Source organism: Suricata suricatta, chromosome 4 (genome assembly GCF_006229205.1).
Source record: "Suricata suricatta isolate VVHF042 chromosome 4, meerkat_22Aug2017_6uvM2_HiC, whole genome shotgun sequence".
NCBI lineage: Eukaryota > Metazoa > Chordata > Mammalia > Carnivora > Herpestidae > Suricata > Suricata suricatta.
This window is the reverse complement of record NC_043703.1, coordinates 68,665,393-68,682,354: the sequence shown is the minus strand read 5'-3', so window position 1 is coordinate 68,682,354 and position 16,962 is coordinate 68,665,393. Positions and strand designations below refer to the sequence as shown.

General features: G+C 41.6%; 1 protein-coding gene across 1 annotated transcript in view; it reads left to right on the top strand.

Moving 5' to 3' along the window:
- B3GLCT (beta 3-glucosyltransferase) overlaps window positions 1-16,962 on the top strand; it is a 93,656-nt gene that overhangs the window by 16,982 nt on the left and 59,712 nt on the right. The window contains exons 5-6 of the mRNA XM_029938477.1: window positions 12,648-12,724; window positions 13,196-13,307. Of these exons, the coding sequence (XP_029794337.1) occupies window positions 12,648-12,724; window positions 13,196-13,307 (189 nt within the window). The remainder of the gene's footprint in view (window positions 1-12,647; window positions 12,725-13,195; window positions 13,308-16,962) is intronic.

Here is a 16,962-nt window from a genome sequence, read left to right as displayed (position 1 = left end):
GTCACTAAAAGCAGCCCCAGGGCGAGCATGACCTCTAGGGAGAGCCGTTTGCCCCAACACGTTGGGTCTGCATTTAAAACTGTCCCTCAGGTGGTTGTGAGGAAGGCAGCGGAACAGACCCAAGACTGGGGCAAGGACCCTAATCTAAGGTCCTTGGACTCCTCCAAGCCAATGCGGCCCAAAGTAGGGGTGCAGACCACTGCCGGTGCTTTGTCACAGGCAGTTTGAGGAGTGCTAGGCCAGAGGCACGGAGGTGGTGGGGGTGTAGGCAGTAGGGGTGATGTGAGGCCAGACCCGGGGAGATTGGGCGAAGGCCTGAGGACATGTGGGGACCACTGCCCAGCTAGGACAGGTGTGGCAGGACAGGACCACCATCTACAGCCTTGGACGGGATTCACAGGTTTGCAGGGTGCCGAGGACTTCAGGTTGCTGTAGATGAAGTCTCCAGTGTGGGTGCCAGCTGCCAGGGTCTGGATACTGGTTTGCTTTAAACTCAGGAGAAAGGTTTGACCAGAAGGTGGGGGATTAGGTGGATCTCACTACCTGTGGGTGAAAGCCTGAAGGTGCTGTTTCCAGGGGGGCAGAGGAAACCGGGGAAAACCGGGATTTGGGGGCTAGGCAGAGCGGGAGCAGCCGCTGGGGAGACAGAAGGTGGGTGAGACCCAGAGAAGGCGCGTTGTCTGACGTCAGGGAACCTGAAGGAATAGCCTTTCAGACAGCCGTCGATACTGCCCTGTTCCAAGACAGAGCTTGTGAGAAGGGTCTCAGAACGCCTGTTTCGCTGGGTGGTCTCGTGCCCTTGTCCTGCCTGCGCGCTTACCTCAGGAGGCCTCCACACCCAGAGAACTTTGCTGTTGCAGACGCCGTTGTTCGTGCTGTTCTTAATTGTGGTAAAAGAAAGAAAAAAACCAACACATAGCATAAAATTTGCCCTCAAACACTTTTTCAGTATAAATACTGTAAAGTACATTCACATGGTGTAAACAATTTCCAGAACTTTTTGTCTTTCTGGCTGAAACTTCATACCCATTAAATGACAATTCCACATTTCCTTTTCCCTCAGCTCTTTTTTTTTTTAACATGCATTTTTAAAATAATAGTTTATTGTCAAGTTAGTTTCCATATAACACCCAGTGCTTCTCCCCACAAGTGCCCCTCCATCCCTCAGCTCTTGACAACCACCTACGTCTGCTTTGTCTCTGTGAATCCGACAACTCTATGTACCTCATATAATTGGCATCATATAGTATTTGCCTTTTTTTTTTTACTGGCTTATTTTACTTAGTGTGGCAATGTCCTCAAGAGGTTTATCCATGTTGTAGTGTGTGACAGAGCTTCCTTCCTTTTAAATTGCCGGCTCCACACTCAGTGCAGAGCCCTACTTGGGGCTTGATCTCACAACTGTGAGATCATGAACTGAGCCAAAGTCAGGAGTCAGGTCCTCAACCAACTGAGCCACCCAGGTGCCCCTCTGTCCTCTCTAAGGCTGAATATTAATAATGTTACTTCGACAGCCTCTCTTCCATATCTTCTCTGGTAGTCTTCGTCCACCATAATGGCTATTTCCATTCACAGGCGCTACTCTCTGGGATGCTCATCTGGTGTTCCACATGGGGTCCCCTGCAGTGCTCTTTCTCCTCTCGGGCATCTGTCCTGCCTTCAGAATCTGGAGGGAGGCAAGACCTGCTCTGTACCTCTTTTTGTCCCCCCAGCGGCACCTAGCATAATGCCACACACTGACAGTACTAGAAACTGTATTTTCACGGATACATTTTTCTCGGCTTTTAAAGCTTAGAAAATGGTTTCATTTCACTAAAGTATTTACCTCCTCCAGCACTTTAATTTATGCTTGTATTTTCGGTGCTCTTATACTTTATTTTTATTGTCCTTTACTTTTACTCTGTGCAGTATGGACAATTTATGTTGTAGGTGCCTTAGATAGCCACTAGGTGGCACTATTGATTTTACATTTAAAGACCCGTAATTAAGCAACATCATTAAGCAAACCCTTCTTTTACAGCATTTAATTTCTGTGATAATAAATGGAGTCTAGAGTAAAGCAATAAAGAAGCTTCCCTTTAATTATAATATAGTCTATTTTTCTTACTCTGAAATTCTTTCCTGGAATGGAAGCCAGCTATGAAAACTGAGGTAGTTTTGACAAAACTTTGAACATTTGGATTTACTTTGCTCATAAGATCCAGCCTTTTTGTAGTTGAAATGGCCTGAAAGATTTTAGAGTCTACAACTATACCTGATACTGGTTCATTTTTTTCTCTTTATAGAGTGTTTTCTTTTTAATGCAATATATGTGATTAAAAGTTGAATTTTAAAGATCCAAAGATTGTTGACAGCTAACATAGAGTCTACAGACAATACTTAGGGCAATGATGAGCTAACCTGACCTAGAACTACATGAACACAGAACAGTAAGGTTGAATTCAGAGAATTAAATGTGGAGAGGCACGAAACACGGGGGTAGGGGTGGGTGGGTCAAAGCCCCTTTAAGAAACAAGTATGGCTCCCTGCTTAAAATCTGGCTGGGGCTTGTTTTATGAAAATTGACATATTCTTGAGAAAGATTAGGCAGCTAACTCCTCACCCATGGAGGTAGAGAGAAGGAGAGTCTAAGGCAGAGGTTTTCAGGGCATCCCAGCATTGTGATGGAGAGCTCGCTCACTCCTTTGAGGAGGGGTCAGGTCCACGGTTGGGCAGTGTGTGCTGTACCTCTAACTGAACAGCACCTCTGGGGCCCTCGCGTCTCATGAGATCTGGACCATGAAGTGCTCGGGTTCCCCATAGATTTGCCCACCACGAGCAAAAGTTGCTTGCTGAGGGAGGAATCAACCGTAGGATTTATCATTTGAATATTTATCTGATAGCCCAAAATATCTCTCCCTCCCACACTACCAGCTGTCTAGAACTACTGTTTATTTATTCATTACTCTTGTCAGGTTGCACTTGACTACAGAATCTGCCAAAAATTAAGGTGCAATTTTTAATGGTTTCTGTGATTATGCATCTGCTTCTAGCTGTTCTCTTTGCTTGACAAGCCATTATCTATGCATGTTTTGCCTGAAGGGGCTAAAATGAGGTCTTGTTAAAAACACAAACGTTTTTCGCTCTTCTAAATGCCGTCCTGGGAGGTGTGGCTAATATAATTTGGGTCATTGTGGGTTGTCATTCCCACGTCCAGTTTTGACACTGGCACTGCAGCTTATAATGGCTCTGTAGCTCACAGTTATGTGTTTCTTCTAATCACTGAGCCTGCAGACTTTCCTAAGTGCTCTTCTCTGAGCAGAGTACTGTTCTTGATTGCTGTGTAGCAAAGGGTTAGAAAAGGCACTCTAGCTCTTGGCGTTACTTGTGAGGTAGGTGGTAGGTGTTTCATGACAGAAACGACTGTACCACTAAGATATGAGAAGTCCAGGATAAGCATTTAAAAATATTTATCTAACAACTATTAATTGGACATCTGTGGTTATATTAGGTACTTATGGACGCAAAAGGACATCTCTAGACAAGACACAGGGCCCGTTAGAAGGATCGTGCACATTCGAGACCATGGAAGTAGCAGAGCAGTGTGTAAAAAATGCACATTAATATAGCACTCATTGGACATGCGAAGCCTAAGAGGAAAAAGGTGGAAGGCTTGTCAAATCCTGTGGGAAAGAAGGAAAGTGAGAGATGTCTGTTCAGAGCATGGAAACTGGAACTGGAAGACAAGGACAAGTTGTCAGGAAGACTTCCTTTTCTTAACATTATTTTAAAGCTTGCTTATTTGTTTTGAGAGAAAGAGCATGAGTGGGAGATGGGCAGAGAGAAGGGGAGAGAGAATCCCAAGCAGACTCTGCACTGTCAGTGTAGAGCCCTATGCGAGGCTCGATCCCACACACTGTGAGATCGTGACTTGAGCCCAAGTCAGATGCGTAACCGACTGAGCCGCTCTGGCGCCCCAGGAAGGCTTACTTGTAGGATGCCAGGTGGCAGCTGGGATTTTTGGAGCAGTTTGGGTGATGTGTGAAGATGTGTTCACAGTGGGATGTGTAGCGAGTGGTCTTTTTAGATTGGAAATGAAGTCTGAGATGGGAGATGTAGCTGATGAATATGGGGTTCCTAAATGCAAATCTGTAGACACGAGGATACAGACTTTGAAGAAGTGCTGTTTTTTTTCCTTAGATTTTTTTTCTTCCAGCATTACAGATGGAAGGATAATGTGACATTACAAAGATTGGCTATTTAAAAAGGTGCACAAACAAAAAGCCACGTGGAGGTGAGGCTAACAGAAGCCCATAAGGAGAGTTTGTGCAACAGTCTCTTAATCAGGGAGTTAATTAATCAGGAAATCTCTTAATCAGGAAAATAAACCAGTATTTCCTGTTAAATGCCTCCCACGTGCAGAGTGTCTGTGTTATGTGTTAATTATGATTTGACTTCTGTTTTTTGAACCTAGGAAAATTCCTTTTTGAATGGACATTTGTATGAAAATACTTGAGCACATATATATTTGTTACATGTAACGGAAAAATGGGAACAGATACCCTGGCCTCTGATGGAAGCACTCCTGCAGGATCTTGTGTGCATGTCCTGGTGCAGAGGCGGTCCTCTGAAAGTCGTCTTTTCCCTTCTGGGACCTGGGATCCGTAAACCTGTCCTAGACCACGGTCATTTTTACCGTAGCTTCGGAAGGATTAGGTACTAACGCTTGCCTAGAGCACAGAAACCAGTATTGTTCTTCAAAGGAATTTCAAAATAAGGTTAGATTGGGAACAATAAAGGACAGAATATAAAGCATCTTCGTGGTTTTTTTCAGTAGGTTCTAGTAAAACAAAGATTCGGACACTGTTTTGAAGACTCTGAACTGTGAGCTTCAACAATACACAGCGCAGGGCAAGGGTCGTGGTTGGCTGGGGAAGCACTTTGAGTGGAGAATGAGCAAGTCGGCCGCTGTGGGAGTGAGTGCAGGAGACGCCGGAGGCCCGAGTTCTCACTGACGTAAATACGTGCAGGAGCACTGATACGTTAGTTTTCTGTTTTTAAGGCAGCTTGAAAATTCAGAAAAGAAAGTTCAGAGGTAGGATAGACTTATGAGTTTTGGGGGGTGGGCTGGGGGCACGTTGAAGCCGTGTACTTTACATTTGGCAGCTGTTGGGTTACATTTTCTGCTTTGGGACAAATGGAGCCCAGCTAGCTGCTAGAAACCTCCCCACTCTCCCCACCGCTCAGCTAAACAGCCTTTGAAAAGAACAGACACTTCTAGTTTCATGGCCTTCTTTTGCCCTATGAGCTTTATTTAAAACCTGGATGAGGGGTGCCTGGGTGGCTCAGTCCGTTAAGCGTCCAGCTTCAGCTCAGGTCAGATCTCATGTTCGTGAGTTTGAGCCCCGCGTCGGGCTCTGTGCTGACAGCTGGCTCGGAGCCTGGAGCCTGCTTCCGGTTCTGTGTCTCCTTCTCTCTCTGCCCCTCCCCCTCTCATGCTCTGTCTCTCTCTGTATCAAAATATAAATAAAACATTAAAAAAAAAGAAATTAAAAATTATTAAAAAAAAAAAAACCTGGATGAATCTCAACCTGAACAGATAAATGGTGTCTTTTCCTTGTTCATGGAAGGTTTTGTAAATCACTGTTTTCCTGGGGATAGTTAGTCGCTTTGGTTCATTAGTTTAGGAAAACCTCTTCTCCATAAGATAAGGCGGGAAAGCCAGGGCAAAACCTTTCCTGGATCAGTGTGAGGAACTTTGAGAAAGGCAGTATTGTCGTTTCCTCCTTTTGGAAACTTTTTTTTTTTCCCTTTGAGATATTGATTTCATTTCCTTTGGATATATATTCAGAAGTAGAGTTACTAGATCATATAACAGTTCTATTTTTAATTTTTTTCAGGAAACTCTATACTGCTTTTCATAGTGGTTATATTCTTTTTTTTTTTTACTTTTTTTTTTTTACAAACCCTTGTGCATAGTGGTTATACCAATTTACATTCCCACAGAAAACAAGTGCTCCCTTTCCATACTCTTGCCAACCTTATCTCTTGACTTTTTATTTATTTTTTATTTTTTTTTTACACAATTTATTTTTTTAACATATGCAATTATTTTCCGTCATTTACAATACAGTAGTTACAATGATACTCCAAACAGAAAAGCAAAGTAAAAAATCAAAACCCCCACTTCTATTCCATGTAATTAGACTTATGCAGAAATTAGAAGGTTAGGTACCAACTAGTTAATCACCTAATTTCACAGCTATCTGAAGTGGCAATTGTAATATAGCAGTTTATCTATGATACATTCAAGATACACGATACAATTTATTATAGTCAAGGTTACAGCGTGAGGTCGTTCATTGAAAGGTTAGCTTTGAGAGTGTGTCTCTGGCTATCACTAAAGTTCTCTTTTTAGGGGAGAGCAGTTGAATGCTTCATTACTTACTAAAGGTCCATTTCTTGTAGTAACTGATAGCTGTTAAGACATCACATTAATTATTAAACTGGAGACTTTATTACATTGCCATTGAGTAAGAATGTATTCATCCATTCATTTAATCATTTAATGAATCCTGATTGAAAAGTTACTTTAAGCCGGGACTTGGGCAAGACGCCCCACTAGAAAACAGGACATTGAGACCCATGTTGCCTCAGGGGCAGTTGCTCAGCAGTAATGAGTCCATCGCACCATGGAGAAGGCCATGGTGGCAGCATTTGTCTTGGTTTGGCTGCTTAGCATTTGAACCCCTTCCCTGGAGAACACGATCCCATGTGCGTCTGGTGGGAGCTGGGGCTTGGCCCGGTAAGAACATCAGCAGCTGGATGATGAGTGTCCCCACACCCAGGCGAGGGCAGCCTGTGATGGGGTGTGGCCGGTCAGATGTTGCCACTCAGGACGGAGTCCGCAGCCAGGGGCCCCCAGAAGCTGGTTGCTTTAGAGCTCACCTTTTGGTAGTGACATCGGTACACAGTGGCTAGAGGTGGACAGTGGGGACCAAGTAAAGGGCCAGCACGTGCAAGTGTGCAGAGAAGGCAAGTGCACCTCAGGGACGGGGTGCTCGTGGTGGGTGATGCAGAGCAGGGTGGCCTCTTGAGGGTGAGTCGGTGTAGACGGCAGGCCTGTCTGTGCCCGCCCTCCAGGAGACTCATTCTAGCAGAGGACACACTGCATGTTGCTGCTGTGAAGTGACAGCCAGCACCATGCTCTGAGAACACAGACAAGGACAGCCCTGCCTGGAAATGTCAGTGAAGGCTCTGTTTTGGCTTTGAACTGAGCCTTGAGCAAACAGTAAAGAGTTTGCTAGGCTCCTGCCTGGAGCAACTGTGGGTGCTCCCTTTATGCAGGCGGTGATCGCGGGCCTCTCCAGGTATTAGGGAAAGAGGGAATAAAAGGAAGATGAGCCACTCTGTGAGCTGATGGGTGGGTTTACGTTTAGAGAGGTGGGTTGCAGGGACTGTTGGAGACATCTGACATATGGGGCCGGGGCCGGGGTCTGGAGACTGGACAGAGACGGAGAGTTGGACACTACAGCAGTAATCACAGCTGACTTCTGTTGAGTGCACATCATCGTCATCATTTCACAAGTGCCCGTGTCAGCACACAGTGCTCTGTGTTTATGCAGGACCAGCTCTGTTCATTTGGTGAGGTCGCTTCTCCCGGTTCTGCAGGGAGGAAACTGAGCCTCAGGGAGATTGAGTGACTTGCCCATGCTCACGTCACTAACACATGGTGCGGTCAGGCCTGCACCTCAGTTCCAACTGGCTCTAAAGCCTCTTCTCTTGGCCCCGCTGCCTCCTGATGTGCAGATCGGGCCTTATCGCCTGGGCAGCAGATAGACCCAGCTGCTGTGCGAAATAAGTCCACCCCGACTAGTAAACGGTGTCCTGTTCTCTCTATCCATTTACCTGGCGTATTTTTATTATACCATTTCTCCCTGACATTATATTCTAGATTTATTTGCTTATTGCATTTGTCCTTAATTAGTATGTGAGATCCAGGAGGGCAGGGATGTGGCCCTATTTGCTCTCTTAGAAAGGTGCCTGGGAGGCTCAGTAGGTTGAGAATTGGACTCCTGTTTCTGCTCAGGTCATGAGCTCACGATTCATGAATTCAAGCCCCATGTAGCCCCTCTGTGCTGTTAGCGCAGAGCCTGCTCGGAGTTCTTCTCTCCCTGTTTCTCTGCCCCTCCCCTCCTTGTGTTGTTTCTCTCTCTCTCTCTCTCTCTCTCTCTCTCTCTCTCTGTCTCTGTCTCTGTCTCTGTCTCTCTCAAAATAAATAAATTAAAAAAGAACAGTGCCTGGCATGTAGTAGTTGTGCAACAAATATTGTAAAATCAATACTTACATTAATACCCATCACATGCATAGCCTGTGCCAAATGTGTGGCATGTATTAACTTCTTGGTACCCAGGACTGTTGCTGTCCCCACATTAGTGATGCAATGACAGAGTCACACTCAAGGTTGCACGGCTCAGGGGAGCCAGAGCAAGAACTCTGATGCCAGTACCTTGGCTCTAGAAATTGGGTCCTTAAATACTAAGCTGTACTGGCTTTCATGAATGAATGAATGATTAGTTAACACAGATTTATATGAGCTATAAAAATGTATTGAGTAATGTATTTCAAAGTAAAGAGTTAATAAAAATAAATTTTATAAGTAATGAGGTAATATTTTTCTCTTGTTAGGAAAAGATAGTGATTAAGACAGGTATCTGGAAAAAATATGTATGTTTTAAAAATATAGGCTCAGGTTCCTGGAAGACATGTTATTACAGCATCACATATAATCTACTGGTTCATAAATGAATACTGGATTTTTAAAGACTAGTAAATCTGTCCGCTTTGTGTTCCAAACAGCACATCACACACCTTTATCAGCATCCTCATAACATATACCTCCTTCCTACTATAACAATAAACAGATGTTAATTTTCATCATAATTCAAGTGTTTGCCTAAAAACCCAGTTTGGTGCCTAAGAGCTACATAATAGTTGGAATTTGGAAATGCAGTTGAACTGGAATCAGTCTTAAAACAGGATTCAGTCTTTCAGAACCTTGCCTAATACTGAGCAAATGCCTTGGCTCTTGCTTTCGAATTTAGTACTTGGTCTGAATGATGAGACTGAATTAGACCATGAACTCCTGTGCTGCTGAGTTCACGCTTTGAAGTAAGATACGGTCAAGTCACGAATATCGGAAAATGGTCCATAGAGAAGGGAAAAGGCTGGTGGCACGAACTTAAATTTGTTGAATTCTTTCCAGACAGAGGCTCAAAGAGTAAAGTGATTCAAATCCAACTTCGCCTAGTAGTTAAAGTTATTTATGATGACGTATACAGCTGTTTTTCATCCATGTTTAAATGTTGGTTCTTTCATTTATACTGTTAATATCTGTAGACCTAAGTTTTTATGATTATCCTTCTGTATGAAGAGTGAAGGGCCATCTCCACTCACAGGGCACCGTTAGAGTGTTCAGCCGCGGAATCAAACCCCTTTGCCAAATGAAGGCAATGGGTTTGTGTCAGAGCCAGGGAACGAATTAGAGTGTTGGTTTTGAGGATGTTTGTTCTTCATAATTGTTAGGGGCTTTAAGTGTGAACATATGCCTCGATACAGAATGTGTTCCTAGGAAGCACTGACCGCCTGTGCAGTTGGCTTTCGGACCTCAGAGCACGTGTTAGGGGACCAGTAGATGCTGTGGATGGGGTGACGGTAGACCGGCTCAATGATACAGAGTTGATATAAGCAGGCCAGGTGAATGGGGATCAGTTTTTTCCTTTTCTTTCCCTTTTCTGTCATTTGTCCACAGAAGGCCCTATATGTAGCCCGTTTATGCTTGCCACTCGTATGGCATTATCTCATTATTTTTTAAATTAAGGGTGTTCTCTTTAAGTAATCTCTGTACCCAACGTGGGGCTTGAAACTGCAACCCTGATATCCAGGGTTGCACGCTCCACTGCTGAGCCAGCCAGGCACCCCTCATTATCTCATTATTGGTAGATTTATTCCTTACCTTTTAGGTTTGAAATAGTAGCACAGTTTGGTGAATAGGCGTCACTTAGGTTGACAGCACTGGAGCGTTTACTGTAGCTCTTATTCCAAATGGCTCTGTTGATCTAACATTTTCTTATTTTCTTTCCCCTTGATACGTCACTTGAAAACTCTCGTCATCCATCCAGTTACATATTAAAAAGCTTGCATTGCATGTAAAAGTGCTGTAAGCCGGTGATACGGCACCTGTAAGGAGGTCTACATCTGGTGGTGGTGGTATTTGTAACAGATAGATAGAGCATAAATTATTACAATTCCAAGTAGTCAAAACTGAAAGAAGATCATCTGGTGGAAAATTTTATTGTGACTGTTTAAGTTATTTTTTCTTAGAAGAGCTACTACCCATGAACATGTATGCATCCGTATTCACACACAGGATATATATGTAAACATGTATGCATCTGTATTCACACAGGATATACACGTGAACACGTATGCATCCATATTCACACCCAGGATATACACGCGAACACGTATGCATTCGTATTCACACAGGATATACACGTGAACACGTATGCATCCGTATTCACACCCAAGATATACACGTGAACACATATGCATCCGTATTCACACACAGAATATACATGTATGCATCTGTATTCACACACAGGATGTACACGTGAATATGGATGTATACATGTATGCCCACTGATTTTTGAAATGTTTCTATTTGGAGGTGACTGCATACAGAAAACTTGATTGCCGTTTTTGTGTTCACTAACTGAAGCAAATATGGAACCCAGGCATACGATTCAGTAAACAAAAGGGAGTGGGGACAGGGATGATTATAATTCACTAGAAATGCATAGAGTTTATTCTAGACTAGAATTTAGCTCCTTTGTGCTAAGACTTTGCTTTTCACTCTTATTGTGACAGAGGTTATTTATAAGTATCTGCATCCTTGCCCTCACAGCCTTTTTGTGACACCTTGTGACATCACCTCTATATTTCCCATAACCAGGAAGCATAGGACTTGTATGGAAGAGAAGTTTGGATGTGTATTCATCTTTCCTCAAGAAATTTTTAAAACTGAACTGTATTTTAGCTAAAGACTTTTAAAGGCATAGATGTAAGACTGGTCATCTTGACACAAATATTTTCATTTTTCTGGTTCCTTTCTAGTCTCTTCACATATGAATTTGTTTTACATATTTAGAATCATGTCTGTTTTTCCATTTAACATAAAGACATTTCCATTGTTACAAGGTCTTCATTATTACACTTTCAATTGTTACACAATAGCTCATTCACTACTTATTTTCTTCTAAAACCTTTTAAAATATTTGCTATGTTTCTTTTCTAGCTAGTTCATATTTGCATGCTGCCATAGTTATTCGAAACTTTTATGCAACTATTAATATATTATTAGTTCTCTTCACACATGATTTCTGTTCTTATATAATCCCTCATGAATATACATGTGGTATAAATATATATAATACATATATAGCCATTTCTTAAAAGTCACTGAAAACTATTGCATAATTCATAATCAACAGCAGGAAAGCCCTGAATTATACTGAGAAATTAACTGCTAATTCAGCCTTTCGGGTGTTTTTTTCTCTCTGACGTGCCATATTGTTAGTCTGACTTAACCTTTCATTATTGTTCTTGCATTTCATATTTGTACATGAAAGTTAAAATACTACATAAAATAAATGAAGCTTTATTTGATAATTCTAAATATTTTTATTGAAAACCATTCTCCTGAAATAATAAGCTTATATGAACTTAAAGGCTGGTATGGAATCTACGTTAGTAATAGTTCTAATGTTTGGCATTTATATGAGGCATTTATTTTTAATGTCTTTTATCTGCAACGGTTACCAAGAAATAGAATAAAACAAGAATATACTAAAGTTTGTTGGGAGGGTGGTGTTCAAGCATATTATGTATCTGACTTTGGGCTTGTAATAACATGAAATAAATTGAATAGTGCTTTACTTCAAGGCTGACATTCATAGCCTGAGTCATATTAATTTCTCTCGGTGTTTATTATGCATAATTTTTTAACCATAGTTGTGTCTTATTTCTGAATCTCACTTCCTCCTAGGTTTATAAATTTTGAAATTCTGTTATTCCTATCATTAACTCTGAACTTAAAGATTAGGTGTCTAGTATTTAGATCCCAAACTCTTCCTTACCATGGTGTTTTAACTTTTTGAGGGCACTTAATTTTTTTTTACATGAGATAAATTGGATATTATATGTATCCTTTCATTTAGCTGAAGTGTTTTATTTTCCACCTGCTACTTGTGATGTCTATACGTGAAATCTGTTTCTGTGCCTCTGAGTTATGCCTGGTCGTTTCTGGGTTCTCCCCTTCTGGTTGCCTTTGCAAGTCGCAACTTTCAGGCCAGCCCCCGTGGCAGGGAAGACCCTTCGTGGAGGCCCTCGGCCCGGCTGTACGCCTGGATGATAAAGATGTTGTGTGGGTCCAGCCAGCATCCTCCGTTTCTAGAGGCTCCTGAAGAGGAGCAGCCAGAGAGTCGTTAGGAGAGTAAAATGTCAAGTCTCTAGAGATACCTGCACGTGGAAATTGAGTTGTTGTTGTTTTAATTGGAGTGATCATATGTATTTTTACTTATGTCTCCTCTTGGATACTGTTTTTTCAGGAACTCCCCAGAGTCCTCCTTCTTCATCAGCTGTCTAAGCAGGAGGGTGCATGGACCATACTTCCATTGCTGCCACAGTATGTTTAATCTGAAATGTGTGAATTTGGACATTTCCACCTGAACACTCCCTCCTCTTACTGAGAGGGTGTGTTTTTCCTCAGAGTCAAGAAGTTAAAGTAAATTTGGACTCTGTTTTTTATGACTACAACATTACCCAAATTTCTTGATTCATTTTTATTATGAATGGCTTCTATTTTTAAATATGTTGCTTTCTTAAAAGAGAAATTGTTGATATATTTGATATTGGTATTTGAAAATTGTCTACCTCTTGGAATCCTGGTGTTACAGAGAGAATTAACTTTAAGAACTCTAGCTGTTTGATAAACTATTCGTATCTGGCTTTTGAAACTGTACATTTAAGGAAAATATAGGAGGAAAATCTAGATTTCTTGCCATTTTATATGTCTTTCACCCTGCTTATCAGTTTTAAACTTTGTTATAAACTCATTCTATAGAAGTGATTACCATAACCTGTTTCTCTTTGTCAGCTTTTCTGTAACGTATAGCAGAAATTCATCATGGATTTTCTTCTGTGAAGAAGAGACGAGAATACAAATTCCAGAACTCTTAGAAACACTCAGAAGATATGACCCATCCAAGGTGAATACAGTTTCAACACCAGTATTTATCTATTGGAAATAATGCTTAAGAGAATGCTTAAGATTTGATTTTAAGAGGTTTGGCAATCTAATAAAAACACTCAATTTAAAATTAGAAAGAATGAAATAATAGTTGAATATCTAGAAGAATGTTGAATCATTCTTCTTGAGGTTTTTGTAGCTTTAAGAGGGATAGAACTTACAAGGAACCATTTTTAAATGAAACAAATCTATTAATATGTGTTAGCAATTTCAGAGAGTTAAAAAGCTATAACACAGAGGTAAGGAATAAGTTTAAATTGCTTTTTTTTCTTTGTCAACAATGGCCACATATTATTTGAGATGGGAAGTATTTCTTGGTTGCCAGCTATGTATCAAGCACCGTGATAGCAGGAGCTGGGACAGACAGATACGCATCCTGACGATGGATACGCATCCTGACGACAGGGAGAAAACAAGCCCCTGAGAGAAGCAATGGCAAGGGAGATGGCTTATAGTCTGGGAAATATAGGGTGCTGTTAGAAGCGCAGAGCAGGGCGCCCAACCTATTCTGCAAGGGTCACGACCGGAAGTGCACTTTAACCTGAGTCCTGTAGGATGAGTAAGAGTTAATAGGAGAGAGAGTGTGTTAAGCAGAGGGAACAAAAGTCGAGGAGATCTGGAGGTAAAGGGTGCATCTGCATTCAGGGCGATTTTCCGTATCCTTATCTTTCATATTTTCAGATTTTGTTTTATTCTGGGCAGATACGATGTAGCAATTGGATCTTGTTTATTTCTAAGTCGCTAGTATTGAGCAGAGTGTTTGACATGTAATGGGTGGTCAGTGAATATTTGTAAATGGCTGAATAACCCTGTTATGTCAACTTTCCTGTTGGGCCACGTTGTGTCTCAGGAGGATACCTTGGCGACGTGCAAGGCTCTGTGGTTCTTTTGAAGAAGCCCTGGTTGTACCCTGACCCCCACAGGGCATCCTGTAAACCTGGAACAAACGGGGGTGGGCCCTTTGGGAGGCCACCGGACGCCCGCCCCGCCTGTCTTCTGGTTCCCACTCCAGGTCCAAGTCGGGTTTAATGAGAACGGGGGGAAGGAAACATGGCTGGCTGCTTGGTTTGTTGATGTAGACGAACAGTGTGAGGCAACAGTGACCATTCTCAAACCCTGGACAGTTTGTTACCTTCACAGAACCACCAGTTCAATGTTCTTTAAAAGCCACAAGGGTCCATTATGCTTTCTTTTTTATGCTTTTGCTTTCTGGGAAGATACAGACATAATTGAATGAGAAGGTTGTTAGGTTAAAAGGAAAAATCCTTCGAAGGAGAGAAGAATTATGAATGTGTCTCATTTGTCTTTTCTGAGGATGCTAACCGGCATCAGTGCTTTGGCCATGTTTCGTGTAAGACGTTTGTTAGGCTGTTAGGTTTCCTTTTGACTTGAGAAGAACTCCCAAATGTTTTTTAGGATGTAGGAGTTTTAATCTCCTCCTGGTGTTCATTTCACCTGGAGATTAGTTTTCCATTATCCATAGCTCTAATTCTGTGCAGAAGATGGTGACTCACTGTGCTTTTTAATGAAAATTGCAATGATAAATTTAAAAGTTCAAAGCAAGTTCATGAAAAGCAAGTACAGAACCAAGGTAAAATGAGATGCTTTCCCCACTCTCTTCTGAACTCAGCCTTAAAAAAAAATCTAGGATGCTTTATTTCTTTTGAAACTAGCATTAGGAAATACAGATCACGGAATGTTTAAGTTAGCTCAAACCACTGTCCTTCCCCCCGTCCCCCATTTGAAATTTTAGAAACAATGGTACAAAACCAACCTGGCTTTGCTAGTGACACAAATAAACTCTATTAAAATAATTAGTGTGTTAGAGCATCAGTCTTTTTTTTTTTTTTAGATTCTGATATTTTTTTCCCTTCCATATCTTTCTGTCATTCTTATGCAAATTTATGCTGTTATACAATATTTTAAATGAGGCATTTTAATCTTTATTACAGTAATTAATCTTTGTTAAATTGCCTTTCTAGATGATTTCTGTAAATTTCCATGTCTTGCTGGAGTCTTTCTTTTTTTCCGCCTGTGTGCTTTTAATATGAGTATGCATTTGCTGAAATGTCTTGACATTTTTTTTTAAGAGAGGTGAAACAAGGGTGCTGGCAAAGAGTAATTCTCAGATACTGATAGAACATTGTCTGAGTTATTCTTTTACAGTTTATCTTTATTATAATTGTCTTTATTATGAAGCTATTAGGAAAATCATTAAGAGGGATGGGGAAGTGCCCTTTCCACGGATTCTATATTAATTTCTCTCCCTTAAATTAGTTTATAGTAACCTCTCCCTTCCCAAATATTGGAAAACAATCTTATATACTAGATAATAGCTGAACACCATAGACACATGTTCTGCATAAAATTATATTTGTAGCAGGAGATTATCACAGCGAAGGGTTTGTGAGAAAGGTGTTGAAAATCTCCTGGAGTGTTTTATTTTCTTTAAGCAAGCTATATTGACATGATACGTTAAATGGGATGATTTTCACATGGGTAATGGTTAGCAGTTTGACAAAGTGCTGTAGTACTGATTTTTTTAAAAAAAGATCCTAATTTTTCTACTTTAATCCAAAGCCATTTGCCTTGTAATTATCCCTCTGGCCCAATGATGACTTAAAATCCCCCTAAAGCATCAGGAAGAAGATCAGGACGTGGTTCTGTGACCTACACACAGTTATGTTGATGGCTTGCGTGTGTTCAGTTATGACCTTCTGCTGAATTGACCGAAACCAAGAGCCTGGAAGGTACTGGGGACACAATCCTGTGTCCTTCCTGCTCTTGTTTTCTGATAAGGAGAAGAGTGAGCTGGTGATGGTTGAAATCGAGAAATATGCAAAGTTTTTAGAACTTAGGATGTTTGGTTTAAATTACTTTCACTTCTTTAACAGGGTAGCTGCCTTTTGAAGCTTTCTTGGGTTTGCTCCATTCATTTAACAAAAGCTGGTGAGCACTTACTACATGTTAAGTGTCCTGGTAGGGACACAGCAGTGAGCAAAATGGACAGCTTCCATGTCCCCAAGGAGGGGGGTAGCCTTGTGGCAGGGGAGATAGGCAAGGAGCAAAGAGGCAAACAGTGTGTTAGATGGTAGTAAGAACAGTGGAGAAAAAGCAAGCAGAATGAGAGGGATGAGGGACATGGGATGTTCAGGGAGTCCCTAGCCGGTGAGGTCACCTTTGAACAGCGTGTGAAGGAACAGACAGAGTGAGCCATGTGTTCTGTGTCAGCCTGCCTACTTCGTACCTCCACTTGTCTAATCGGAACCTCAAATTAAGCATGTGACACCCCAACTCTTAAAGCCCCCTTTAAACCTCTCAGACCTTTAGTCTCCCTCACCTCAGAAATGGCATCAGGTCTATCCAGGTAGCTCTTATTAAAAAAACCTAGGACTCATGACTGATTCCTCTTTTCCCCTCAACCCCATGCTGGCTGTCCCATTGAGTCTGCCTCCAAAATACATTTGCTTTCATCCTCTCTCCATATTTAATACTAATACTCTGGTCCAGGCTACCATAATCTCTTGCCTTGAAAATTATTAAGGTCTCATAAGTCTCTTGCTTTCTACTCTTGCCATCCTGATAATTTAGCTTCTCAATAATCTAGTCTAACA